Source organism: Periophthalmus magnuspinnatus, chromosome 2 (genome assembly GCF_009829125.3).
Source record: "Periophthalmus magnuspinnatus isolate fPerMag1 chromosome 2, fPerMag1.2.pri, whole genome shotgun sequence".
Lineage (NCBI taxonomy): Eukaryota > Metazoa > Chordata > Actinopteri > Gobiiformes > Gobiidae > Periophthalmus > Periophthalmus magnuspinnatus.
The window spans coordinates 2957971-2977832 of record NC_047127.1 but is presented as its reverse complement, the minus strand read 5'-3'; the positions used below and the strand labels follow the sequence as shown (position 1 = coordinate 2977832).

At 39.9% G+C, this 19862-nt stretch overlaps 2 protein-coding genes across 4 annotated transcripts in view; both read left to right on the top strand.

Moving 5' to 3' along the window:
* The window catches only part of wdr12 (WD repeat domain 12), a 7233-nt gene extending 3876 nt beyond the window's left edge, over window positions 1-3357 (top strand). The window contains exons 11-13 of the mRNA XM_033980713.2: window positions 429-561; window positions 2081-2153; window positions 2238-3357. Coding sequence (XP_033836604.1) covers window positions 429-561; window positions 2081-2153; window positions 2238-2315 — 284 coding nt within the window. The 3' untranslated portion in view covers window positions 2316-3357. The remainder of the gene's footprint in view (window positions 1-428; window positions 562-2080; window positions 2154-2237) is intronic.
* An 827-nt stretch (window positions 3358-4184) lies between these two features.
* Window positions 4185-18325, top strand: ical1 (islet cell autoantigen 1-like). 3 transcript variants are annotated; one of them, XM_033981022.2, is made up of 15 exons: window positions 4185-4298; window positions 5282-5315; window positions 5397-5547; window positions 8876-8948; window positions 9030-9153; window positions 10101-10299; window positions 10465-10590; window positions 10666-10764; window positions 11417-11496; window positions 11816-11865; window positions 12625-12669; window positions 12732-12953; window positions 14350-14631; window positions 15307-15402; window positions 15479-18325. In XM_033981022.2, exons 2-15 carry the CDS (start codon window positions 5308-5310, stop codon window positions 15592-15594), a joined length of 1671 nt encoding a protein of 556 aa, XP_033836913.1. In that variant the 5' UTR covers window positions 4185-4298; window positions 5282-5307; the 3' UTR covers window positions 15595-18325. The 3 variants fall into 3 exon arrangements, with proteins under 3 accessions (XP_033836913.1, XP_055082315.1, XP_055082312.1); XM_055226337.1 differs by having other exon boundaries at window positions 4239-4298; window positions 12738-12953; XM_055226340.1 differs by lacking the exon at window positions 12732-12953 and having other exon boundaries at window positions 4222-4298.
* Window positions 18326-19862: the final 1537 nt, after the last annotated feature.

Genomic DNA, 19862 nt, shown 5'->3' with positions numbered 1-19862 from the left:
TGAACAGTGATGGGTTTAATCTCATCTCTTGTTATAAAATGAAGGGCTGCATGAAAGAGTGGAGCTAAAGGTTTAAAGTGGAGACTGAAGTCTGCATGTAGATTATATCTCCATAATCCAGTACAGAAAGAAAAGTCCTTCAACGATTTCTGTTCTGTTATTTATTGGTGTATAGAAACAAATTTTGTATCCCAATAAACACACAGGCACTCACTAGATTTGTATAAGTGTGTATTCTGGGGCGATTTGCAGCAAAAATCGTTCCCAAATATCTATAACTACATTGAATCTGTACGTTCTGAAGGGGAAAGTTTGAAGATTGAACATTAACAACCCACAAACCTGGCTAAACATTTCTCTGTCTTAAATAAATGTACAATCCCCTTTCCTTCCCATGTTTTCTGAGCGTTTCCTTCCTTCCCCTGCAGACGGAGCCCTCGTACTGCTCAATCTGACCTCCCACACTGGCTGGGTCACTGCTGTAAAGTGGGCTCCGTCAAACGAGCACCAGCTGGTCTCCGGTTCCCTTGACAACGTGGTGAAACTGTGGGACACCAGAAGGTATGTCAACGAGGCCATTCTGAAGATGTTTATTTCCTCTGGGTCCACCCTCGCCATTATAAAGAATCCATTAAAGTACCTCACCAAATCAATGACTAAAATGATTTGCTGTATTAAAAGTACAGTCAAACGTTTGGACACACCATCCAGAGACACACAAATATATCGATTCACTGAGGTATTGGGCCGACATTTGCACTTTTTGTTTATCAGCTATTGCCCTTAAAGCTGACCTATTCTGCAAAATCGACTTTTCGGAGCTTTTAATCATGTCGTAGTCATTTGCCTCTCCTTCCTTTTACCCTCTTGAAGTTGGAGTGATTCATGCATGTTTGAGTCATCTTTAATCGCTTATTTTCAAAACGCGATATTGCTGATTAATCCCCATTTTCACCTCCACTAGTACACGCCGTACGCACTTCGTTCTTCAATTTTATTTTCTCAATCGGTGATACTCGTAGGATTCGGCAGCGTCACATAGTCATTTTGATACAAGTGAAGAAAAATCCTTTGCTCGTTAGCGTGATGTGCAGGTGCCCACAGGGGGCGCCGACAGCTACACGGCTCTTTGTTGTGATGACGTTTACGGCGACGTCAGCTCCTATTGGTCTAACATGGAAATCAGCAGACTTGTTTGTTTTATTAAGCCATTTTAGATGAATATTATTGATTCAAAATGTGCAAATTACAGCATAATGATCCACAGGTGTCAGAGATTATAACTGTAGAGCGACACAAGCACAATAGATCTTTAAATCTCCTGCCGAGGCCGATAATTGGTTTGGATTTTAACTCTTTAGTGCGATGATGGAACTCACAAAAATATGACACAGCTCCATTACGGACTGGTAGTAAAAACAGAGTTGTGGATGTCTGAAAATAATTTGTAGTTTAATTAGGCAGAGCAGTAAAAAGAATAGACAACATTTATATTAGTTGTTATTTCAAAACATACAATTAATGGGGAAAATGATCAAACTCGACCATAAGTTGCTCTGGATTTTACACAATCAGCATCAGCCATTACTACTTATTACTTTTACTACTTTCTACATTTTATATAAACACAGAAGACCTCAAATATATGAAGTAAGATATATTATGGGATTATGTAGCAAAGAAAAAAACGTTCAACAACTCTACTAAATGTTTTTTTTATGTTCAAATCCTTTGCTTTGTTGAAAAATATTTAGTAGTTATTTCACTTTTTTTTTTTACTACATAATTCCATATATCTTACTTTATATACTTGATGTCTTCTGTGTGTATTTAACGTGTAGAAAGTGGTAAAAATAAAGAAAAAACACTGAATGAGAGGGTGTGTCCAAACTTTAGACTAGTAGTGTTTAAACGTACACTACCAGTCAAAATGTATATTAAAAAAAAGAATTTGTAGCGTTATTTAAGGTTTTTTCTTTACTACATAATTCCATGTCCAACAACGTTTGGCCACACCCTCTTATTCAGTGTTTTTTGTTGTTTTTTTGTATTTTAATCCGAGTTTGTGTGTATGTTTCAGTTGTAAAGCTCCTCTGTACGACCTGGCCGCACACGGGGACAAAGTCTTCTGCGTTGATTGGACAGAAAACGGGGTACGAAACCAAATCAAACCTAATCATATCAAGTTTAAAACGCGCTTCTAATCAACGCTGTTATTTTTTCTATTTCTGTTGCAGCTTATGTTGAGCGGAGGTGCAGATAACAAGTTGTACTCCTACAGATACTCTCCCTGTCAGACTGATGCCGGGGCGTAGACGAGCTGCAATTACATCTAATCACAGTCATCATTGTTAATATATAATGTATCATAGTGTGGCAGGTACAGGTCCTTTCCTTCAGAGATGTTCGTGTTTTACGTGAGCCACGAAACTAAAGTAAATGTATTTGCTGGAAAACTGTGCACATTTTGTCTTTCTTAAAATAAACTGAGAGTAACACTTCAGATGCAGATGGATTATATAAAAGTAATTTCACTTGTGCATCAATTAAAGGTCCTATATTACACAAAATTGACTCTTATAAGGTTTAAGTCATGTTATAATGCTGTCAGCTTCTCGAAAACATACCTGGAGTTGCGTTTTTGTTGTGTCTGTCTACATCTCCAAAGCTCAAAACGCTCTGTTCCACCTTGTGATGTCATAAAGTGGCAGTTCAGCTCCTTTTTACCTTCAGTTCAGTAGAGATTGGCAATTCCAGGGCTGAGATTATTATCCAAATGATTCTAGTGAAGGTGTGTGAAGTTTAAAAACATTTCCTGTATTACCACATAATGACATCACAAGGTGGAACAGTGTGTTTTCAGTTTGAGAGAAGAACTCGGCTTAACTATGCGGGGTTTGTGTGTTAAACGTGTGAATGAGACAAAACACAACTCCAAGTCTTTTTGTGATGAGCAAACATTATAATATATATCAGAAAACAGCGTAATACGGCGCTTTAAGTTTGTCCAAGTGTAAAATACGACTGATGCGTCACATATAAAAAATTCCTTGTGGTTTTCTTCTTAACAATGCCCACATATTTCCTCAAGTGTTTAAATAGGAATCTGTCATCTGTGTGCTAATCTACCCTTTCCTCTTTAAACGGGTTCAGTTTAACTCAAAGGCGAAAGATGAGGCCTCACTCTGCATTTCAGTTCTGCTACTTAAACTGTATTCAAGTGTAAAAATTGAATTGGAGATTGAAATTTTGCTTTTTTATGTATTAAAGTAACAAAATATTGCATCAAACCACTCTACACTTAGAATTTGGTTAAGTAAATTATATTAAAATCATGAGTAAAATGGACAAAATGTGAAATCAGTTTTTATTTTTATTGTTTTTTTTTTTTTTTTTTTACATAATAAATACTTTCATTACAATGTCTTGCAGAGGGATTATAACGTGACATAACACATTAAATAGTACAGGAACTACAGCATTTTGTAAGACTTAAAAAAGAAGAAAGATAATTTGAAATAAAAGGACTTGGGTCACATTGTGAACATTGACATTTTCTTGGCACAAACAGATTTAAGCAGTTTCGGAGAGTAGAATAGTTTAAATTCAAAATGTTCAAAGCAGAAGATGAAACGTGATCGTTAAAGGTCCAGTATAATGTTTTCCGAGTTGTTTTTTGTCTCATTCACACATTTAACACACAAACCCTGCATATTTAGGCTGAAATCTTCTCTGAAACAGAAAACACTCTGTTCCACCTTGTGATGTCATTGAGTGGTAATACAGGAAGTGCTCCACTGTGTCTTTTTTAAACTCCATACACCTTCACTAGAATCATTTGGTCGACTTCAGCTCTGGAATTGACAATCTCTACTGAAATAAAGGTAAAAGAAGCTGTTAACTTGAAAACTACCACTTCATGACATCACAACGTGGAACAGAGCATTTTGAGCTATGAAGAAGTAGATGTAGTGTTACTCAAACATGTGTGAATGAAACAAAACAAAACAAAACACAACTCCAGGTCTGTCTTTGAGGAGGTAACAGCATTATAACACGACTTAAACCTCACAAGAGTCCATTTTGTGTAATGTAATATACACTTTAAACGAGCACAAACATCACTGTCTGTTTTCATAGACGATCTTTGCGCAGTGATGCTCTGGAGCGCCCCCCAGCGCCGCTCCCACGCACCTGCTCTTTTGCATATCCTGTTTCTCTGAGTCAGAAGATGATGACTGTGGGCAGAGGAAGCTAACCGCGTAGATGCTCTGACAGCTGGACGCGATAAAGACGAGGTAGAGACTGAATTCTCCTCACAAAACCCTACATTTATGACAGAAATGCGCCCGTTTAACCGCCCAACGTCTCACTTTAAACGTGACGGGGCACGAGACGCGACGTCCTAACTGTCACGCAAGACTAGCTACGTGCTACTCTCCTGCTAGCACATTTACTCCCTTTTTTCACCCGATGTTTACATGTTCCTTTTTATTTTTACATCTTTTTCCAAATATTTAACCTTGTACCAAATAACCTTTACCTTTCCATCCGTTTTGATACCTTTGTTTAGCTTTTTTTGGTGTATTTTTCTTGCACCTGTTCCAGCTGACTCCAGAGCTGTGTCCTCAGAGCAGGTGTCTGACTCTTGCTTTAACAGCATTAGATTAGCTTTAGATTAGCTCCAAAGTGTTCTCCTGGTGACTCAAGATAAGCAGTTATATTTTAATTATAACTAACCAGCGGCTGTCTAAGTTGGGCCTTTGCATGTTATAGAAAAATGCTTGAAATTACAGTGTAAAATCATTTTGGATGTGCATTCCTCACCAGTAAACAACTTAAAGGGACACTTACTTTGTTTACCAAGGAAAGTATCTCTTATTTCTTTATTTGTAAAAGGATAGCACATATTAAAACTGTAAATATGCAAAGATTATAGCCAAAGATGGGTGATTTGCATCTTCATACTCTTGGAAAGTTGATGTAGGACAAGGAAAAGCAAAAACCGCACAAAAACTAATATAACACTATGCACACAACACACTCTCTCCATCCATCCACCCATTTTCCTCCGCTTATCCGGGACAACACACTTTCTACACACACAATAAGAAATTACAAGTTACACAAGCAACCTTTCAGTGTAAAAATGTAATTTTGTTCTACACGATGACATTTGACCCTCTAACAACCGCTGTTTTTACGCTTTGGAAGATCCTGCCAGTGTTGCGAGATCTTGTATATTGTCTGTGTTTATTCATTTTTTACTTGTGTTTTGCAGAAATATCATAACATCTCCCAAGAACAATGGATGGGTATGTATATATTGAAACTGGCCCAAAATAATTTCTGATTTGCGATGGAGTGATGCTGTACTGTTGTGTTTTTTTGGGCAGGTTTATGGGAGACATGCTGGACGACAGCTCTGTCATGGCTCGAATGCAGAAGAAATTTTGGAAAACGAAACAGGTGCTGATTAAAGCCACGGGAAAGAAAGAGGACGAGTATGTGGTGGCGTCAGACGCAGACCTGGATGCAAAACTTGAGGTAAAATTCTGCGATATGAACATGTTTTTATTACTAGCGTTATATGAACATCTGTTTTATTTCCAGCTTTATATGAATGTTTTTATTACTAGCTGTAAGTAAATAGTTGGCAAAGGCAATCCGCAGCTGTATCGTTTCATTAAACACAATATTTGGAGTAAAAATACAAGTAAAAGTCAAATGGTTTGCCCCTTATCTTAAAGCAGTCCCTGTACATGTTTATGATAAGAAGCAAAAAGTATCATTTGTACCTGTAACTATTCTATAATCACCTTTTAGAGGGGAGTACGAGGGGCTCACACTTGTCTAGTCTTGTTCAAAAAGGTACAGTGTGTCTCTTGTCTGTCGTGTTGATTCCCAGCAAACAAGCAAAGAGCTGTTTGATTGGCCTGGCCTTTAGAAGTAACAGGGCGTCCCGTGAGAGTGGGAGGTGGTAGTATTTCACTGTTACTGGGAGCTCATTGTTGACTTAGGAACAAGATTTTTCTGTCCCAGCCCCTCTCCTTGGTTCCTTAAACACACCATTTGACTGTAAAAGGTGCTATGAAATGATAATGTATGGATTCGGCATTTATTCAGGAATACAAAGCAGATCTATATCACGGTGGATCTCCATAATTTTCCTTTTGAGTTTGGGGCACTGTTCGCTAACTTTGTTTATTAAATTTGGTTCTTTTGCAGAGCCGCCTCATTGATAATTAGATTATCTTCTCAGTTTGATTACAGAGTTGCCCCTGACTGTTATATGAGCTTTCTTTGTGACTTTTATGTGTGCTATTAAACCAATCATACCAGCTGTAAACATTTTGGCAAGGCATGTTTATTTGTATAGCACAATTCATACACAAAGTAATTCAAAGTGCTTTACACGATAGGAAAGACATTAAAATCACAATACAACAAATGAAAACATAAATAATCATCATAAAATGAACATTAAAAGAGACAAGTGCAGAACAAAAACCTTTCCATCATGTGCACAGCTAAACAGAACCATTTGGAGCCTGGATTTAAACATTGTCAAAGTCGAGGTTTGTCTCACATCTTCAGGAAGACTGTTCTAGGTTTTAGCTGCAGAAAACTGAAACTGAAATGCTGATTTCCCCATGTTTTGTCCTGCTTTGGTCGCGTTTTCATTCTGTTTTCATCCCGTTTTCGTTTTGTTTTTGTCCCGTTTCTGTCCCGTTTTTATCCCGGTTTTGTCCCGGTTTCATCCTGGTTTCGTCCCGGTTTCGTCCTGGTTTAGTCCTCAGAGTGTGAGATGGTTCATGTGGATCATTTGGGAGATGTTCTTTGGTGCTGGTCCATGGAGAGACTTGTTCACAAGCAGAGCCGCTTTAAAGTCTATTCTTTGAGACCTGAGCACAGGACACATGTGTGAAGTACTTCCTGGTTCTAGTCAGGACCTGAGCAGCAGTGTTCTGGATGTCCTGTTCTGTCTTAAGGGTCGTTTGGAGAGGTCAGTGAGCAGGACGTTACTGACGTTTAACCTACTGGAGACAAATGCATGGCTAAGTGTCTCCAATCTGGTTTTTACAGTTTACCTTTGATTTTTGCTACATATTTATATGGTAAAAAGCTGCAGATTGAGTTGATGTGGCTGTTAAAGTTCACCTCTGAGTCTGTATTTGCACAAAAGAGTCTTGTTTTCTTCACTTATGCACTGATTTTAATGTTTATCGCTGCTGGCCGCTGTTTCTACTGACATATCGCCGAGTCAGAGATCGTGTGATTTATATGAATTGGATGAGGTCGCTCGCTTCATTAGAGCGCATTAAAAACCATGTCCAGACTGACCGGGACATTGGTACAGATCTATCAAAGCAGCAATAGCCTGAGTCTGACAGGTGCTGCTCTGTTACTGAAGGAAAAATACACTCCAGGCTCAAGCTGTTTATTCTAATGTTAATAAGTAACATGCTAAAGCTGCCACCACCCAGTGTTTTTAGACTGTATTGGTTTTGCGTTTAGCCTCGTCGCAGATGTCAAAACTAAAGACAAATAGTCATGTTTATTTTCTTTTTGATATTGGTATTGCTTTGGAATGATCCACAGTATGGCATAAAATGTTACTGTTATTGGTCAGATCTGTAAATAGGCATCCGCACAGCAGGAGTGCATTTTCTAGTTTTTTTTTTTTTTTTGGGCCCCTGTTACACTGGCCGTAACTATGTAACGGTGTTACAGCAGAGGAAAGACTCATTAGTTAGACTACTTGTTACGCCATTGTACTTAATACCGTTATCCCCAACACTGCTGTTATCAGATATCGGCCCCACGATAATGGTTCAGCCGATATCACATTTTGGCCCATAAATTGGTGTGATAAGACAATTTACTGGACAATGTTGACCCAAAACGCCTTCATAATATTTTTACGAAGCTGTTCAACGACAACAACAAACTTTTCATACAAAAAATGTAACACAAAGTGCTTTACAGTGCATTAAAAACAGTCCCACCCACCAAACCCACCCAACCACCCCACAGCCAAACAACCCAACCCCAACACATCAATAAACATAACCAGACAACCCCCCACCTCAACACACACTCCCACCCACCACCCCAACACATGTTAAAATACCTTTAATATGTTTAAGTGCAATAGGCTGGATAAAGATGAACCAGATGAGAAAGTGCCACCAACGGAACCATCTGCACCAGGAGCAGGGTCACCCCAAGCCAAGTATCTGCCAAGACCTGATTTCAATCGATACCAGTGCAGAGAAACTGAGAAACATCTGGATCGGTGCATCCTTAAAATAGACCCATAATTAAATAGATACAAGACACATAACATAAGTAAGAAGCAGGTGGCGAACTCTCCAGCAGGAAAATAAAAATATAAAATCTGTCAACTGAACAAAACGTTGTAGGAGTGAAGACTTTTGTCTGCTTCTTCAGTTCTGGTCAGATTATTGGCGGACACTGCCTTACATCGATCTGAAGGGAGGAGGGGTAGTACAATAGACCCAGCCTACAAACGGAAACTGTAAACAATAGGTGTTTTGAGTTTCAGTGTCGTTAGCTCCTCTCTTCAGATCGATATAAGGCAGTGTCCAGCAGTAATCTGACCAGAACTGAATAAGCAGTCAAAAGTCTTCACTCCTACAACGTTTTGTCCAGTCAGAGATTTTATATTTTTCTTTTGCTATGGATCACATCTGGACGACTGAGGGATTGCACAGAGGAGTTACACAGTGGGCTTTTTAAGAGCAAAACCACATTAAAGTTGATATAAATAATTCATCTTATTGTCTATTTACACTGTGTTTTGTTTGTGGTTGCTAATTAAAAACATTAATTTTGTTTTGTTTTTTTGCAGTTCTTCCGCTCGGTTCAGTCCACATGCACAGAGCTGCTGAAGGTGATCGAGAGGTATCAGCAAAGAATCACAAGTGAGCTCGCTCCCAAAGTTTTCCTTAAAAATAGTAAAGTTTGTGTCTAATTTGTGTCTAAATATGTGCATTTGTCTCCAGGGTTATCCCAAGAGGAAAATGAGCTCGGGCTGTTTCTGCATTTCCAGGGCGAACATGATAAAACTAAAGCTGGCAACATGATGAACGCCACCAGTAAAGCCTTGTGCACCTCGGCCAAGCAAAGGTCAGCAAAACATCAGATTCCATATATGCTACCAGTCAGAAGTTTGGAAGCACTGTCTCATTCATATTTTTTTATGTAGTAAAGAAAAAATGTTAAATATCACTAGTAAATATTTTTCAGTGAAGCAAAGGGTGGCTACTTTGAGGATATGAATCTAAAATTTAAGGTCCTGTTTTATGCAAACTGGATTCTTGTGAGCTTTAAGCCACGTTATAATGCTGCTACCTCCTCAAAAACAGACCTGCAGTTGTGTTTTGTTGAATTCACACGTTTGAAAAATCCTTTATTATTAGTCCGTCCACATCTCCAAAGCACAAAATGCTCTGTTCAACCTTGTGATGTCAGGGGACTAAACGTGGACTGAACGTGGACTGAACGTGGACTGAACGTGGACTGAACGTGGACTGAACGTGGACTGAACGTGGACTGAACGTGGACTGAACGTGGACTGAACGTGGACTGAACGTGGACTGAACGTGGACTGAACGTGGACTGAACGTGGACTGAACGTGGACTGAACGGCGACTGAACGGCGACTGAACGGCGACTGAACGGCGACTGAACGGCGACTGAACGGCGACTGAACGGCGACTGAACGGCGACTGAACGGCGACTGAACGGCGACTGAACGGCGACTGAACGGCGACTAAACGGCGACTAAACGGCGACTAAACGGCGACTAAACGGCGACTAAACGGCGACTAAACGGCGACTAAACGGCGACTAAACGGCGACTAAACGGCGACTAAACGGCGACTAAACGGCGACCAGGGCTAGGGCTAGGACCAGGACTAAAAATAAAGAGGGGAAAAAAAACACTGAATGAGAAGGCGTGTCCAAACTTTTAACGGGTAGTGTATGTTTTCTATTGCAATTTCTCAAGTAATACCCACAAGGACCGATAAAGCTGATCTAGGTCTAAGTTCTGTTCACATCTTCTTCTTTAGGATGGCCCTGTGTGCACCGCTGCACCGTTTGCACCAGGAAGTGGAGACGTTTAGGAGGCGAGCCATTCAGGACACTCTTCTGACGGTCACTCGGATGGAACGAGCCCGTACGGAATACAGAGGAGCGCTGCTGTGGATGAAGGACGTTTCACAAGAGCTGGACCCGGACACGTACAAACAGATGGAAAAGTTTCGCAAAGTACAAAGACACTATTTTATTTCAACTATACTAAGCAAATCTAGTAATCTAACATAAATAAACATGAATTCCAGGCAAAGCATTAACATCTGCATGGAAATAGCCAGATTGTGGATCGTTAAAGGTTACGTAGTGCACCTTTAACGTCATGTTTCTTATATCTAGGTTCAATCCCAAGTCAGAGGAACGAAAACCCAATTTGAAAAGCTGAAGAACGATGTTTGTCAGAAAGTGGACATGCTCGGAGCCAGCCGCTGTAACATGCTGTCTCACTCACTTTGCACATATCAGGTATTTTACATTTGGGAATTTTAAATATACACAAACGCAAACAGTGAAATTAAATAACGTTATCTTGTTTGACAGACCACTCTGCTCCAGTTCTGGGAGAGGACGGCTCACTCCATGTCAAAGATCCATGAGGCGTTCAAAGGCCATGTAACTTACCAGTTCACGACGCTCAAGGTAAAGTCGCTACTCGTGTGATATGAAAAGTAAACACATAAAAAACAGGAATATACACTACCAGTCGACACTACCCTTTACTTTGTTGACAGCTCTGCAAACCCTTGACCTTCTCTCAATGAGCTTCTTGATAAAGTCTCCTGATATAGTTTTCACTTCACAGCTTTGCCATAACAGAGTGAAGAAATGCCAAATGTGCAAACTAGGGTCAAAGCAAAGGGTGGCTGTTTTTCTATTTTATTAATTATTTTGAGTTTCTTCTTTGCTTGTTACATTCCATATGTGTCCAGTCATAGTTTTGATGCCTTCAGTGAGAATCTACTGTGTATAATCACGGAAACTTATATGAAAAAGTATGTCCAAACTTTTGACTAGTAATGTAAGCCAGGGTTACCAGGTTTCTGTGATATAATCCACAAAAAACTGCCTGAAAAACTGTCTGAAAAACTGCCCCAAACACACCCAAATTCAGGACTTATTTTTATTCTAAAATCATAACATGGAAATGGAAATCATCACAAGGAAAATGCCAAATACCAAACCTGTGGACAATATTTTTCACCTGCGACGACTCTTAAAAACCCGCCCAATTCCTCTAGAAAACTGTGTACCTGGCAACACTGATGTCATCAAACATTTTTTTTCTGTTTAGGATCTGAGAGACCCTTTAGACCTGATATCAGAAAGTGAAGAGGATAAGAAGGAGGAGGCCTTACAAAGAAACACAGACAGGTAAAACTAAAACCACGCTCTAAAGTAATCTGCATGTGTATAAGCTCTGTGCTATTTCAACACCTTTCTCTACTGTACTGTTATATTCCTCTCGATTACTTCAGCCATGTTCAAATCAGACACGAGGCCCAGTGTGTGCCTGTGTTCAGCTACAAGTAAGTTCTAGAGCAGTCAGAGGTCGTAGCGTAGTCTCGTTGCTAGCTCTCGTCGCTAGCTCTCTTCACTAGCTCCGAGTTTTATTTAGGAATTGACAGGTGAATAATAAAAATGTATTCTCTTATTCTGTAAAATAGCGTAACATTGTTTACCTCTGCTGTAGCTTGGTGTCTTTGGATGACAACAAGGAACCAGGAAGTGGCTCAGAAGCAGGTACGTACGCTGGTAATGAGTAACGATATAACAGATGTAGGCTGTTGAACATATACCCGGACTGAACGGAGGACTAAATGAGGGATTAAATGGGGGACTGCCACACGACTGTCGCAGGTCTGTTGCAGGACTATTGCAGGACTATTGCAGGACTAAACAACTCTACCTACATCAGGACTAAACCAAGTGTGAACAGATGTAGGCTGTTGTACACATACGCAGTCTAAAAGGAGGACTAAACGAGGGACTGTTGCAGGACTGTTGCAGGACTGTTGCAGGACTGTCGCAGGACTGTCGCAGGACTGTCGCAGGACTGTCGCAGGACTGTCGCAGGACTGTCGCAGGACTAAACAAATCTACCTACATCAGGACTAAACCAAGTGTGAACAGATAGGCTGTTGTACACATACCCAGTCTAAATAGGGGACAAAATAGGGAACTATCGCATGTCTATCGCATGTCTATCGCATGTCTATCGCATGTCTATCGCATGTCTATCGCAGGTCTATCCCAGGTCTATCCCAGGTCTATCCCAGGTCTATCCCAGGTCTGTCGCAGGCCTAAACAAGTCTACATACATCAGGACTAAACCAAGTGTGAACAGACAGGATGTTGCGCACACATATCCAATCAAAACTGGGACTAGACCAGGACTAAACCAGGACTAGCACAGGACCAAACAGGTCTACATGCATCTGGACTAAACAGAGTGTGAATCCAGCTTTGAAAGAAAACAAAAGTGCGTTTTCTCTTTCGCAGACCGCACTCCCAGCATTGACGGCCTAAACCAGCTCAGTGACATTGGTAAGTCGATACAGTTGTTTCTTCTGATGAATATTTTAGGATGTTGATTTTTGACATTTTAGCTCCAGAATCGCTCCATCCCTTCACTCCACCTCCACAAAGTTTTAACAGTCTATCAGCAAACGGAGGCGACGGCGACCTTATGCTTATGGCCTGTGACGCTGCACCTCCTCCTCTGCTCCCCGGTCCTGTAAACCACCACATTTTTCCTGCCCCTCCCCAGCCTGGACTCCCACATCTGTTATGGGGCTCCCAGTCCAGGCAAACACAACAGCACGTCATCGGTAAAACTTAAACAAAAAATATCTGTGTGCGGCTTTTCTAACCTCTTTTTGGGCACACTGCACTAACCACGCTGTTTTTATCTGTGGTGGAACGTAACAAAGTAAAAGTTGTAAAGTACTGTGCTTAAGTAAAGTAAAGGTACTTCAAATTTGTACTTAAGTTAATTTTAAAGTGGATTTTACATCTACATTTTAGAGCAGTATCTGTACTTTCTACTCCACTACATTTTTGAACTGGATTGAAAAGTAAAAGTATTTTTTATTATAGTTTAAGAGCTGCTGAAAAGGCTGAGGGTTTATTTTTCACACGTTCATAATTTGAGTAAAACAAAAATGCACAAATAAAAACAGCTAGAAAAAACGATTAATTCAGTTGTTTCTGTTAAAGAAAATTCAGCTCAAATCTTTATCAAAGTCACTACATTTGATCACTGCCAAATACATTTACTTTTTGCTCTTTAAGTATATTTTTAAAACGGTACTTTAATACTTTTACTTGTAGATTTTTCATGTGGTAAATCTGCTCAATATATTTTGCTCCAGTATCTGTACTTTAACAAAATGGAGTTCTTCTTCCATTACTGGCTTTTTACCACTTTTAACAAAGCTTCTTGTGGGATGGACCCTGCTTTTTTCCCTCATTCATCTTTTGTTTATTAACTTTAAGGCTGTGACATCTGGGTGACTGGGTTCGAAGTATTGATCTCTGAAATCAATTGTTCAGTTTACAGAATGTGATGACGTCACTCTCTCTGAGGCAAGAACCAGATTGTCCTTTTCCTGTTTCCTAAATTGTACTTTGCCATGAAATCTCCAGTATATGTTTTCCCAAATGTTGAACCTGATCATTTCTATTTATGACTGGACTCGGGATGCGCTAATTCTTCACTGACATCAGAAATTAACTTCCAAATATTGGTTCAGTTGATATCCTGGTTGTATAAATAAAAGTTCAAACATTATGAAACTTTCTGGGCCAAATATGACCTGTAAATGGTCTTAATATGTCAATTTATATGTCCAAAGTTGTTCTCCAGTTACAGTTTTGTCTCATTTTACTTTAGTTTAAGGGAATTAAATGCTGTTTTTCTGCAGACTCTTAAAGCTACGGAATCGAAACGGCATCAAAACTGAAAAAGCTGTATCGGTGCTTCCCTAGACTAGACCCTTGAACTTGAATCTGTATTTTCACAGTATAACGTTTATTTGCATTATAACAAAATGGTACTGGCCTGTAGAAAGTTGTGATGTCATCTGAAACCAGCAACAACAAGGATCTAGTATCATTTTACTGGCACAACTTTATATTTCTGCTCTGTTCCTTCTCTCTAAAATGTGATACGGATTGGGTCGTTCCTCTTTCGTTGTATCGATTATAACTGTGATTTTGCTTTAGGCCTGAGACGAGATGAGGAGGACAGCGACAAAGGAGACATGGCGTTCCTCAAAGACCTCCTCAGCCCGGGACCCGGCTCCTCGGACGAGTTCTCCAAAGAGTGGCAGGACGCTTTCGGCATTCTGGACAGTCCCAGCACACCTTCAACTGTCCCGTCTGGAGCAGCGGTATCGGCTAACAGCGGGGGGGTCTCCGCAGCGACAGCCCGACCCCCCTCCAACCCCCCCAGCCCCACAGGCTTTCTGCCCTCGCACCTGCTCGACCACAGTCTCAGCTCCACAGGTTCGTTAGGCTGCCCTCTGCTGGTGGAGTGTGGTAGATCTCACCTGGAGCTGCATCGTGCTGCTGTTTGTGCCATTTGTGGAGATACACGGCCTGTCAGAAGTCTGGACACACGACACACCCTCTCATTCAGTGTTTTTTTTTCTTTATTTTTACGACTTTCTACATTTTATATAAAAACAGAAGACATCAAATATATGAAGTAAGATATATGGAATTATGTAGCAATGAAAAAAGTTAAATAGCTCTACTAAATATTTTTCGACAAAAGAAACAAGGGCTAGTTGGATTTAAATAAAATTAAAAAAAATACAAAAAACAAAATATAATAAATATTTGATGTCTTGTGTGTATATAAAATGTAAAAAAGTATAAAAAATAAAACACTGAACAAGAGGGTAGGTCCACACTTTTGACTGGTCGTGTATAATCGTGGGTTTCAGTCTAATATAACTCTGTCCAGTTATAGACGCCATTTTGAGCGATTTTGTTTCGATTTGTTAATTGCCATGGCAACGGTCCTAATAATTTTACATCATTTACATCTTTTTTTTTTTTTTTTTATCAGAAAACTTCACATAGCTGATTTGTCATTCTAATGTAATTTTAAAGTGTAGTAGTTATTTGCTTATTCAACTATTCAATGTTTTTTGTTTGTTTTTGTTTATTTTAAAGGCTGGGCGACCCCTCCTATGTTCCAAACCCCACCAATGCAGCCCCCTACAGGCCAGAGCCAGTCAGCGCAGCCCCCACAGAGCGCAGCCAAGACGGGTAAACTCAGTAATATATCTAACACTTACCCCACACTTGGATCTCTACACGAGCTAAAACGCCACTTTTTTTGCAGGTGCCCCGGGATCATCCAAAGATATGTCGGCTTGGTTCAACTTGTTTGCAGATTTGGACCCGCTTTCCAACCCGGACGCGATCGGACGCTCTGCAGACGAGCTACTTAACGCTTAAATGCTCCTTCTCCATTTCTACTGATTCACTGCAAAAGCTAAATTGTAAAACCCCCAAACCCGTCTTATCTGCACATGACTGTTAACGCCACACTACAAGATGCTAAGTCAGATGCACACAGGGTTTTTACGTGGAGACTACAGTGTTTACTTTGGAGCGTGTGGTCAGCTTGTATTATTGCTGTTTGCATTGTCGGGTGTGTGTCTTTTTGCTTTCTATACATCGGTTAAGGTTACAAGGGAAGGTTACACGTCCCTAATTTTATGTAGTAATCATAGACTGTATATGTAAATGGACGTAGCTAACCTGCTAGCTGCTGCGTTCCAAACAGGAAGTGAGCATGGGCGCACTTCCGGCTCCATCGACTCATTGACAAACCCACTCTACATGGTCCTGATGTTTTTATTTCACTATTGTGTCTGTAAATCAAGATATCAACATTAAAAACAGACAAATCAGGCGCCTTCTTTCCCCGAGGTCGCTCCTGTTAGCGTTAGCAACAGGTTTGATTGACAGCGTTGCATTGGTGTGAGCAGAAAAGGGCGTGAACTTCAACAGCCTCGCTCCTGATTGGCTCTTTGGTTGCTATGATACTCGCGGTGGGACTTCCAAATATGCAACTCGGCTCCAAATTCGCCGCTATAACTGCTCTAGCCTCGATGAGCTTCATTTGTCTGGAGCCGAACGCCGTGGGTGACGTCCACTTCTTTATACAGTCTATGGTAGTAATATAAACACATACTGTACACTGAACATTGAATCACAAATACTTAACTCTATTTGCCTAAAGCTGCTGCAACTCAATATATGATGTCTCAATGTGCCCATCTGAAAAGGTCCTACATATTTATCTAAAGGGGATTCTCATTGTCATGTTTGCTTCTATGGCTGGCGTCTACATGTGCTGGCTCGTAATAGTAGTTAGACCTGTCACGTTAACACATTTTAAAGTTTGAAATAAATATATATGATAGAATTGTAGACCAAGAGCTGATTTAGACCAAAAAACCTATTATAAATCTACAACGTTGTTTAAAAAAAATCATTGTAGTCGTTAGTTTGCATCTGTAATGAGTCATACAAGTTATTAATTCAACCTTTTACCTTTTTAAATCGTATCATACAGCCAAAACATAACCAAAATATCCCAGTAGCGCAAAGAAAAAGTACACGTAACCCCAAAAATATAGTTTAAGTCGATGTGGTGATTATAGTGACAGGTCTAACCGTAGTACACACTTAACTGTCTCATCCATGTGTTGTTTTATTGTGAAATGTGAAAGGGAATCCTGTGAAGAATGAGTATATGGGCAAGTTTTTTTTTTTGCTAAAACTGCTCTACCAAACACTATTTAATATCCTAATCTGAGTATTTATTTCTATATTATTTGGCGACATGTTCTAAGACACTATTTTTAATCTGTGTTTTGTATTGCACAGAATACAGTTTTTTTTGGGGGGGGGCAGGGTAAACTGTTGCTGTTAATTTCTTGTAATTCTTCTGATTTGAAACTGCTGCATCGAAACGACCTTTGACCTTTGTGAATGTGTATGCGTCCTCTCACCGTGCGTTTGCTGTACTTCAAATATGCATCAGGCCGAACTGAAACGTCAATTTTTGCGTTTTTGTTTTGGTTTGACTTTAGGAAATTATGACACAGGAGAAGATGTGTGTTAAATGTGAATTATGTAACGATTCTGGCAGCGTGTCAACCAGCTGCTCGTCTCCATGGAGATGTTGTCACACAGCCTGGCATGTTCCGGTACAGCTTTAAAGGCACGATATTACTGCAAAACTGACTCTTGTGAAGTTTAAGCCGTGTTATAATGCTGTTACGTCATCAAAAACAGACCTGGAGCGTGTTTTGTTTCATTCACACACGTTTGTCTGCATCTCCAAAGCTCAAAATGCTCTGTTCCACCTTGTGATGTCATTAAGTGATACTTTTCAAGTTAACAGCTCCTTTTGCCTTTTGTTTTAGGTAGAGATAAGTGGCAATTCCAGAGCTGAAATGATCCAAATGATTCTAGTGAAGGTGTGTGGAGTTTAAAAACACAGTTGAGCACTTCCTGGATTACCACATGATGACATCACAAGGTGTAACGGAGTGTTTTGTCAGCCTAAAAATGCAGCGTTTGTGTGTTAAGCATGTGTGAATGAAACAAAACACAACTCCAGGTCTGTTTGTGACGAGGAAACATTAGAACAGATCAGAAAATAGTGTAATACAGGCCCTTTAAACATATTTATACTCCCGTTTTATTGTTGACAAAATCAAAATCCATAAATAAAAACATGCTTTCCTGCTGTGAGCGCCTGTCCACAGATCTGACCTTGTACCTCAAACCTTTAAGAGAGCTTTAAAGTGTTAAAATAAAACATAACGTGCATGTTTTTGGCAGCAGGTCGCTGGGTCAAAACAAATGATTGACCTGAGCTGGAGATGGATCAGTTTAAAGCTTTACAGTGGAACAGCGGTCAAAGCGGTGACATCTCCATGGCGACAAACACGTGGCAGAACCTCGCCCAGAAACCTTACACGATACACACCTTTTAACAGCCGGCTTTATATTTGAGTCATTGTTTACTTTAGATTTGGACACTGCACAGAGGAATGTATCATAATGAACCACAGACGCTTTGTTTAATTCAACTATGCCTTTTATTTCATTTAAGGGATTAAACATGAAATTTTGGCAGTTCTGTTTCGAATAAACTGGACAAGCAAACGAGTGTTACGTGTTAGGAGCTCATTCAAAATCATCCACTGTGAAAATACGGCACATTTACAAAATCTGCGTTGTTTTTGTTTTGTTTTTTGTTTTTTAATATGATTGTTTTTCAGCCAGTGGATTTAAACCGAGGAAAAAGCTCTTTGTTAAACTGATTTGAAGACATCCACAAATCTCTCTACTTCTCTGCTGCTACAAGTTGAAACTTCCTGTCGGGGGCTACAGAGACAGCAGCTGCAGGCTCGGACAATAGTGTTAGTGTGTTAGTAATTCTACCACTACAACCTGAGATGGATTATGTCGTCTAGATTAAGTTTCATATCTCTCCCCAATTACACTCCTCCCGTCTCATAAATAAATACAATATTATTCTTCACAATAATGACACATGTAGTTAATTCACAGTACTCGGAGGAGGAGGGGTCAAAGGTCATGGGAAGGGGTTGTTTTTTTTGTTTAGTTTTTTTAGTTTTTATAGTACAATTGTTGAGTCATTCCATTACATATCTACGGCAGCCAGTAATACAAACACAGGTGTGCCTCCATATTATTTACAATCCGGTACGTTTTTCAAACCCACCTCGGCAGGCACGGTCCAGTAGCGTGGACGTATACGAGGGGAAAAAAGGGGCGGAGCGTGGGGAGGTGATCAGCCAATCGGAACACGCCGCTCACTCTACTCTAGCGCTACTTTCTACCATGGAAACTAAAATAAATATGTTAGCTTTGACGTTTTGACTATCGGTGATCATGTACGTATAAAGTTCTTAAAATATCGTAGTCAAGTTAAAGCTACGCTGTGTCATTTTTTTTATATACCACTTTTTTTTCTAAAACAACACAGGAGGAACTGTTACTTTTACATTTACATTTAAAATCTTCAGTACTTATAATAAATATATTCTGCATTGCTTTGTAGTAGTGTCGTCACGATACTAAAATCAGGCCCGTAGACAGAAATTCAGGGGCCCGGGGCAAAAGCCTCACATGGGCCCCGCTCGAATATAAATAAATAGGAAGAGGGTCCAATTCTGGGGCCCCCTAAGACACTGGGGCCCGGGCCAACACACCCCTTTGTCCCCCACTGTCTACTTCCCTGACTAAAATTTCCAACTCGATTTTGATCCTAAAATTACGATACCACGATGCTAACTGAACGCTAACTAAAATGCTACTTTTTTAGTAAATTTTCATGCACAAAATAATAGGAGTTTTCATGAGATCTTGATTAAGCTCAAAATGGCACTAAAACTGTTCACGAAAGCTCAAAGTTTGTCCCGTTAATGTGTTTTTTCGCAGTATCGATACCTCCTTAAATAAATATCTAGTTTCGGTATTAGCTTTAGCATCGATTAGCATCTGATTTTCGATACTTTTGACAAAACTACTTTCTATTGCACTGTATAACTGTTACTGCCCAAATCCGCATGTGCTTTTTTTGACTCTTTGGAGAACATAATATCTCATAATACAAAGTTAATCGTAAATCTCTTTCTTGTTTGTTTTTTTTGTTGATAGACTGGGTTGACCTCTCC